General features: G+C 36.5%; 1 protein-coding gene across 1 annotated transcript in view; it reads left to right on the forward strand.

Moving 5' to 3' along the window:
• Nucleotides 1–8,104, forward strand: part of LOC110038248 — a gene marked incomplete at its 5' end in the record, with an annotated part of 81,978 nt that extends 73,874 nt beyond the window's left edge. The window contains one exon of the mRNA XM_020743017.1: nucleotides 7,979–8,104. Within this exon, the coding sequence (XP_020598676.1) occupies nucleotides 7,979–8,089 (111 nt within the window). The remainder of the gene's footprint in view (nucleotides 1–7,978) is intronic.
• Between the last annotated feature and the right edge of the window lie 1,385 nt (nucleotides 8,105–9,489).

Raw genomic sequence — 9,489 nt, forward strand, 5'->3', positions numbered from 1 at the left:
CGAGAAGGATATACTCCCTACGACTCGCTCGATTCAATCCTCGTGTCTCTTCTTATTCGACGCTTGGTTAGGGCTTGATTGAGGGAGATGACTAGGGCTCGACTGAGTCCATGAACGAAGCCAAACAGTAACAAGAAGCTTCACACGAGAATCGTCCGCGAACGACGTCTGTATCCTACAGTTCGCGTCACCTGTTTGCGGTTTACTGTCTTCTGCGCAGCGCCCCGACTTCTTCGGCCCTCTGCCCGATTGGCTTCTCGGTGGAGCTTCCTTCTTCATGGTGAATCAGGCAAAATCTCCTTTGCCCACGTTGTGAGTAATCCGCAGGGGGAGACGTTGGTTGCGTTCCCCTCAAGTTATAAGAAGAATCGTGATGGTACAGGTGACTGCCCCTTTATTAAGAATACAAGCAAAAAAAGTGGGAAGACGACTCTTTTTCTCAGAGTCAGAAATTTCAACCATGACTGACAAATTCAAGTTTGCTCTCATTGAAAAATTTCAGTAGGGACACCCACCTATGGAGGTTATTAGGAAAAGTTTTGATGACCTGAAATTAGCAGGAAAGTGGAAAGTGGGGCTTATGGATGAGAGACATGTATTGATTTAGTTAACCGTGCCTAAAGACTTCACTCGGATTTTCTCCAAAAAATATCTTAACATTGCTGGTAAACCTATGAAGCTACTTAAGTGGTCTCCTGATTTCGACCCAAATCATGAAACTCTCACTATACCGGTAATACCCACTGTACCAGTATGATTTAGTTTACCCGGTCTCAAGCTGCATTTTTTTTAATCATCAAGTTCTCTACTCTATTGGGGTCATAGTTTTTCTCTTGCGAGAATCCTTTGAAACTATATTTGCCTATTTTCAACCTAACCAGACAGTTGGTGGCCATAATACTTGTGGAAAGGGATATTAGTTTACCTGATATTACTGAAGTCTGGCTGGGCACAACCCATAATGGTTATTGACAACAAATCGTTATGAAGCACAGACCCTCATATTGTACCCACTGTAAGATGTTTGGTCATGTCCTTGATAAATGCCGCAAATTTTATCCAAATTTGAAATCTAAGGTTCAAGTGAATAAGACTGGGTCTAATTCCACTGCTCTGGACATTTTAGTTCTACCTGGGGAGGATACTACCAGACATGAGGTATCTACTGTCTCTGAGAAACCCCCCATGACACTGTTGTTACTGTTACTGCGAGTGATGTGATGCTGATACCTTCAAACCCCATAAAAAATAATACTAATGTACTATTACCTACAAATTGTAGTGTTCAGACTGATAATAAGGAGAGCCTCATAGCTCCACTTCTTCAGGAAGTATTCAGTGTAGAGGCAACTCATACTTCATATATACTAGAACTTATTGTGGGTAATACGGTTGATAACCATTCTGCTTTAGTTCTACCACCCCATCAGACTAATTCTTCGGAAGAGGAATGCCAGGTCTATTCCAGGCGGAAGAAGAAGAATGGAGGCCGACTTCAGCTCGGGAACATATTGGATGATACTACTGGCAATGACAATCATCTTACCAGCTTATTAGCTTACTCCTACCCTAGAACTAGAGGCAGAGGCAAAATCAAATTGGGTCACTCTCCAGCCATCTGATACTGTGTATTTCGACACTCTTAGGCTTTTTATTTTAGTATCTAATAATTTTTTTCTTTTTTCTTCTAGTTTTGGAACCATTTGTAGTTTTTTTGGTGGGTTGGACTCTCCTACAAGGATGCCTTACGGTGGCTCTCATTATTTGCACTTTATTCGGGCTTATTTTGTTAAGCTTATGGTGTATTTTTTTGGTAGAGTCACATGGGCATGATTATGGTTTTTTGAGGTCTCCATTTTCTTTGCACAATTGGGAAGAATGTATCATGATTGATGCTTGGAAGGATTTTGGTGCTGAGGTGGTTTCTTTGCATGTTTATTGTGACTTCAATTTCTTTTGGAGTTTATTTAGCATGGGTTTTAGGCTTGGCAGTGGCCATTTTCCTTGGTATGAGCAATGCTTGATTAGTAGCTTGGGTATTCTGGAGTTTTTTGGGGACTGACATTTACGATTGGATGCAGGATATCATTGCTACACATAATTTAATTTTTCGACTTCTTTGTCTTCTTTTGGTCTGTTTGTATGCGGGCTCGCTGGTAGAATTCTTTGGCTTGGCTTATGTTTCGGGGGCCAGCTTATTATTTGCACTGAGCTTTGGATCAATCTGCTGGTCACTATTTTGTCTTTGGGTGAGAGGTCTCATCATTACGGTTATTGGGGCTCTACACTTATTTGGTGACTGGATGATTTCTCCTGATGGTCATATTGTCACGTAGTCCCACATCGACTAGGTGTATGGCCTAAAAACAGTATTTAAGTCCTGGGCTGCCCACCTCTCTTAAGGCCGCTTTTGGGAAGTGATAAGTGGTATCAGTGCAGATTACTATTTGTCAGGTGTGCTCTCCATGGTCCAATGGGACCCTCGGTGGAGTCGATCCGTGACGAGGGCGTCACGTGATTGGGTTGGGTGGAGGAGAATTTTACGGACAAATAGTCCTATATCGACTAGGTATAGGGCCAAAAAATAATATTTAAGTCCTAGGTTGCCCACCTCTTTTAAGGGTTTTTTTGGGAGGTGATAATATGCTATTAATGCATAATTATAGTTACCTGCTATATTGTATTTTATTAACTATTTTGGCAGGGAGTTCTTTTACATATTTCTGGAAATATGGAACTCATATGCTTTATACCTGTACTGCCCGCTTATGGTTATTCCATGGAAGATGAATTTTGTTTTTTTGGGAGCTGTCAATAGAAATTGGCCTACATTGTCATGCCCAATATTACTTGAATATTATTGATGCTGACATCGATCGATTTGCATGTTTTTGGCAGGAGTCGCTGGATATATCTTGGACTTAGCTCTTTCGGTTTAAATAATTTTTACTTTATTTTTTGTTCTGGAGTTTGGTATACATGTATATTTTGGGTATACTTCTTTCGTTGGTATACTTTTAGGGTCTACACATATTTTAAGCTTTTTGCGTGGTGTTGTAATGCGGACAATGAAACCCCTAGGTTTTGATTTTTCTGTTTTGTTACTAGTCGGGGTTTCACTATCCCTCCTCATCTCTGCACCTTTTTTTAACTTTTAACGTGTAAGGAGCCACGAGCTGCTCTTTTCATAATATATAGGGTTCAAAAATAATTCCAGCATGAGAATTTCAAAAATTTTCAATCTTACCATTGAATTTGCAATGTGTCTTTTAGCTAACAAAAGACGATTATTTTTAAGCCCAATAATGAAGTTATGTAAATGCGAAATTATAATAATTTCTATGAATGTTTCAAAATTCAAATAATTTCAAGGCATACAAATTTCAATAATATTTTCTAAGTTAAATGCAACTCTTGGAGATTTGTGAGAATATTTTAAAACTTGTATGAGTAGAAATTTTTTATTTTCAAGTTGTGCATGTTTCAGGACATTTACATAAATAAGCCACCCATGCTTGATTTCAGATTTGTGCATCTACCTATTTGAAACAAACTATCTATCAATTTCATATTTTAGAGATTATCCAATTCATTTAAATCCTACAAGTTTCTCAAAACTATACAAACATATAAAATCCTACCCATAGGTGCTCCACCAAAATAAACTAAATATTTAAAATTGAATGGTTTGAGAATGTTTCGTGGGTCGAAGTAAACTTGTACTCAGTAGTTTTTGTTCTAATATTCGTGCAAAATTATTTTAAGAAAAACTTTGATTTTTCTATAGTTAAAACTCCTATTTTGAAATTGAATTCAAGACAAGTTATGCAAGTTTTCAATTGGAGTTACCTATATAGAGAACAAAGTTGTAAGTCATACCCAACTAGTTTGATCCTCATCCTCGTAAGGATTGGACTTAACGACTCTAATAATTTCAAACTATATGTCCAAATTTTGAAATAAGAATTTATAAGCTCAAATCACCCAGTTTGATCATACTTCTTATAAGGATATGAGTTGACGGAACTTACATATTAAAAAAAAAAAGCCTAAACTAATAAAATCAAATGCTCTTTAAATATAAAAGTTTTAAATGTTTAAATCCCTGATGAAGGCAATATTGATTGTGACGTATTGATTGTGAATTTCAATCAGTGGTGTCAATTTTTAAAATCAACAACAATAACAACAACAACAATGCCTTAATCCCACTACGTGGGGTCGGCTACATGAATCATTTTTCTCTATTGCGTCCTATTCAGTGTCATATTTTCATTTAGTTCTAATAAATGAAGATCATTTTTTGTATAATAAGCGTAAGTCTTCCTAGGTCTACCTCTATCTCTCTTTACATAAGTCGAATCTAAAACATCTACTCTCCTAATCTGATCATCAGATGGTCAATGATTAATGTGGTCAAACCATCTAGGACGACTCTCTCTAATTTCGCCTGTCACTGGAGCTACACCACCTCTATCACGTATATATTCGTAAAGCCACTCATCCACCTAATCATTCTCATCTCGACAATTCCTAACTTAGTATTATGCTTCTCTTTTAAAGGCCAACATTCAACGCCATATAGGTTTGTAGGTCTCACCACTATCTTATAAAATTTTCTTTTCAGTCTAAGCGGCACGTTTCTATCACGCAAATAGCCCATAGCCCGAAGCATTCTTCCACTTCAACAAACCAACTTGAATTCTACTATTAACATCCCTATCTATATCACCATCACTTTGAACAACAGACCTGAGATATCTAAATTGTTCGCATCTTTTAATAATTTGATCACCCAAAGTTACACTTCTATCACTAGAGTTACTGCTACTAAAATTACATTTCATGTATTCAATTTTAGTTCTACTCAAATGAAGCCCTTTAGACTCCAATGTAGACCTCCATAATTCAAGTTTTCCTGGGCTTTTTCTCTAGTCTTATCCACGAGAAGGATATCATCGACAAAAAACATACACCAAGGTACATCCTCTTGTAAATGTCCAGTCAGACCATCCATAACTAAAGCAAAAAGATATGGGCTTAAAGTCGATTCCTGATGTAATCCAACAGAAATAAGAAAATATTTGTTCAATCCTCCTTCAGTTTGAACACTAGTAACAGCTCTAGTATACATCTTTTTATTGACCGAAATAACCAAAATATTCAAGTATGATTAATCACAATTTCACATCCACCTTCCACAACAGTATGTTAAGTGATAAATTTTTGGTTGATTTTAGCACTTAAAGAGTGAATGTTATATCAAATATATCTTTATATCACAAATAAAGAAATTATATGCCAATATGGACGTGACCTAAGTCTTTTGTTTGCGTGGTTATATCGTCAAAAGGCACCACAAAGTAGCATTTTTGATTAATCCTTTAACCGGGTGTTGCCGTCAAATGACACTATTAAATTTCTGTCTTGGCCGCAACTCATGTGTTCCCCAACAACTTTCTATTCTTTGAGTTGGGAACCATAGTGTAACAATTGATTGACATAAAGTCTTTTGTCCGCTATTGTCGACTTAAGTTTGTTCCCTCAGATAAATATCCACCACAGACCTACAAGGATCCCTTGGATGACACAACTCATGGTTGTTGATAAAGATCTTTGAGTCAAGTTAGGTCGACTACTTTCTCTGACTAAGTAGATCGGAGATCAATTGCTACTTTAGGGAACCATAACGAACTGAAGCGGGAACAACTCTATGATTTGTTAAACTGTTTGAACGGAGCGTTCTGGTTGAGCGGAAAAAACAAACAGAAAGGAGTGTTCTGTTCGAGTGAAAGAGCTGGACGACGAGCACTGTAATCCCGTTTGTGAGGTGATGAAGCAACGAGCTCTAGCAGAAGATTCATACAATGAGTTGGAGATGGAGTTACCTCGACATGAGGAAGGGTGGGACGATGAGTCCAAGATGAAGTACTGCCCTCAAGCTTACGCGAGGAGGCGAAGCAGTTGCTCATATGTATGAGAGGAGACTGCTCATGTGTATGAGTGGAAACGTCTTGTGCATATGTTATCGTTGAAAGACAACATTAGATATTCTTATGCGTCTGTCATCGTTAACGATGATAAGGAAGCTTGGTTCGTAGCTTCGCTGAAGACACGGAGGATACCTCAACACTTTTGACCTCCAGCTACTTAACAGCCGGACGACGAGTCAGAGACAAACTAGTGACCTAAAGCTTATGAGAGATGAAGCAATTACTCGTGCGTACGAGAGGAGATAGATCATGTATACATGAGTGTTGAAAGACAACGACGGAGATATCTATGGGTTTGTCGTCATCAACAGTGACGAGGAAGCTTGGTTCGGAGCTTTTGTTGGATGGAGCCGTTGCTGTAGACACCAAGGACACTTCGACACATTGTTCCTCAACTATTTTAAAGGAGGTATAGACGACGCAAATTGAAGAATAGGGCTATGGCCTCGAACTCTAACGAAATAGGTTTCTTAGATCTCTGATACCATTTAGAATTGTGGAAAGAATTTATTTCTCGTTCACCCTAATGTATTATACTTTACTATAATAATAATAATCACCATCATCATCATCATCATCATCATCGTCATAATAGATGACAATGGTGGTGGTGGTTGTGATGATGATGATGAATCCGATCGAAATGTTTGATAAAAAGTTTGGTATTTTGGATTACTCTATGTTTAAATTTAAACCAAATTTAGATTTTAAATCACTTTTCTAAAATCCTACAAATAGGAGAGGATTATGGAACCAAGTATAAGCATTGGAGCAAATTGCGCAATATTTGAATTTCTACTAGTTTCTATTAGATGCAAGCGGCTTCGAAGGAAATTAGAGAGTGGAGGAGAGAGGTTTAAATCAAAGAAAAAGAGAAGAAGAGACGAATAAAATATCTTATTTATGATTGCAACTATCTTGACATAATGGAAATATGATTGTGCTAGAAATAGAATAAATCAACATGTATGAATATATCCTCTTGAGGTGCTTTTAAATGGGCATCTTTTTTGGTGTATGGCAAATCCTTTTTGATTATTGTTTTTTTGTTGTTCTCTTTATTTTGGCTTGAAAAATTTGAGGCTTTTTTTTGTTTGTAGTAAGATTAGGTTTATCGTGTGTTCGTGTCCCTTTATTTATAAATTTATCTGATTTCTTTATAATCGATTCGATCCCGCATTTCCCATGGATTTAGGCTTGTTTTTTCCGATTCATGTAAAACTTGGGATCAAATTGTGATGCTTTATCTTTGTTATTAGTTCTTGTTGTCTTATTCGGTCCTATTAAGCGCTTCTGCACCAAAGGAAAAAAAAAAAAAGAAAAACAATCTTTTTCTGTGAAATCACAGTAGAGCCATTGCACTTAGAAGATGTTTACGGTTCTGATATCCTTGTCAAAGGTAATGCATAGGATAGGTTTTCCATTCCCAAATTTATGGTAAAGGATGCGAAGTGAAAAAAGAAGAATATACGTACAGGAAAAGTGTATTCAACGTGAAATCTTTGCATCTAATTAATTGTCTGAGGCTTTTTGACTATTGCTGCTGCAGGCACAAAATCATTGTTGAAGATGAACCATGGACTTTGCACCACATTACATGATAAGATACTAGTAACATGCTACATGAAAATTATCTCGCATCTCTTGATAACATATTCATCATGAGTTAAGGGGGAGAATGCCTATATATGCTCATCACACCAATAATTGTGCCTAATCTGAAAAAAAAAATTTTTTTTCTCACGTAGCATCTCGCAGTACTTTTTGTAAATTCTCATGTTTCATGATACAATAGCTTCATCTCGTCCAATATGCTGATGCAAGATCCGGGACAATTTTCATAATTTTTAAAATTAGAAAATGGTGTATCTGTAGGCCATGCTTTAAAATTGTTCAAGTTTTAGAAAAGAGTTTTAATGTAGAAGTGTCTGGAATTTAGCTTTTTATTCTAGACAACATAAAAAGCACTTTTCTCCTTTGAATAGGATCTATTGGAGGACCCTGCTATTGTCCGTGCCATAGATGAAGAGACAGAATTCAATGCTTTAGTGGTATGCAGACTTTATTCTCATTACTGTTGCATTTGTAGTTGTTAAACACGGCACTTTTAACAGAGCTTTCCAAATTATCTTCTATACCTAGGGCTTTTTATGTTGAGAAAATTGAAGATTTTGCTGCTCTGTAGTGAATTTTTTGGTAAGGGGAGAAGTGGCCATCTTTCACATGTTTTACATCCGGTTCACCTCTCATAAATTATGTTGTCAGTGTTATTAGTTTGAGTTCATTGTTATGGGTCTTATGGGCTTAATTTCCATTTTCCTCGATTTAAAATTTATATATTGACTAGCCAAAATTCATTTGGAATGAACAACGGTTAGGATATTTAAATTGATATATGTGGGCAAATCTGAAGCTTTTATTCATATTGAACAATCAATTTCTTAAGATTGATGGATTTGAGAAATTTGTCATGTTTCAATTGGCCTTGTTGATATAAAGGTGAAGGGTTGAGCACAGGTTGTTTCCTATGAATATGGAGCTTTGAGTTGTCTAGTGGCTCCCACCTTTTTGTGCTGTTTCATAGTGTAGACAAAGATGAGGGGTCAGTTCACTATTTTAAGAAGGGATCCTCTGCAACGATTTGAAGCGACAAGACGAAGGAGATGATTCAGTTAATTCTTTTATGGGAAATCGATGAAACGCGTGTGAAAGAGGAGATGAGGTCGACAGAGGGGTTAAGTGAGCGTGAGAAGCACGGACGATGACATAGATTGGGAGTTGTCCTTGCCAGCTCGTCTGATGAAGCAAGAGAATTGGTAAGAATGATGATGATGATGATGTTGTTTAATAAAGAGACAATCTTTGTCAATCATATAGGAAAGTTGTGACAAAATTTAAATAATAATAATAATAATATTACTAATAATAGATAAAGGGTTGTAATTTGCATCAGTCATAAGAATGTTGTGTCAATTTCAAATATTCGAAAAATATTTTGGAAGATTTACATGCATACCACTCAATTCTTATGTATTTACATATCGAACTCTTAAATTTTTACATATATGTCACCTTACCTATGCATGAAAATGTGTATTTTACTTTTTAAAAGCTAAAATAGTGGTATCTTTATTTGGATATGAAAGATTTTGGTGCTATAAATGTAAAGAGTAAAGTTTAGGTGTTAGATATGTAAATACTTAATAATTGGGTGGTATGTATGTTGATGCCCCAAATATCTAATTTTAAAAGTGGATGTTTTAGATTATTAAATAAAATTTTAATTAAAAAATATATATGTTTGGGCATACACTAGACAAATGTTTCAAGCGCCACACCAATTTGAGACCTAACCGTCCAGTGCACCTTGATTTAGCCACTGATTTGGCTAACCAAACTACCCAAGAACCGTCCATTCCAACTACAGTTATGGTGGAAGATGCAACTAGGGATGATACAACTACTGTTCCAATTGAACTTGATGGGAACTCTTCTC

The sequence above is a fragment of the Phalaenopsis equestris genome, unplaced genomic scaffold, assembly GCF_001263595.1.
Source record: "Phalaenopsis equestris unplaced genomic scaffold, ASM126359v1 Scaffold232308, whole genome shotgun sequence".
Lineage (NCBI taxonomy): Eukaryota > Viridiplantae > Streptophyta > Magnoliopsida > Asparagales > Orchidaceae > Phalaenopsis > Phalaenopsis equestris.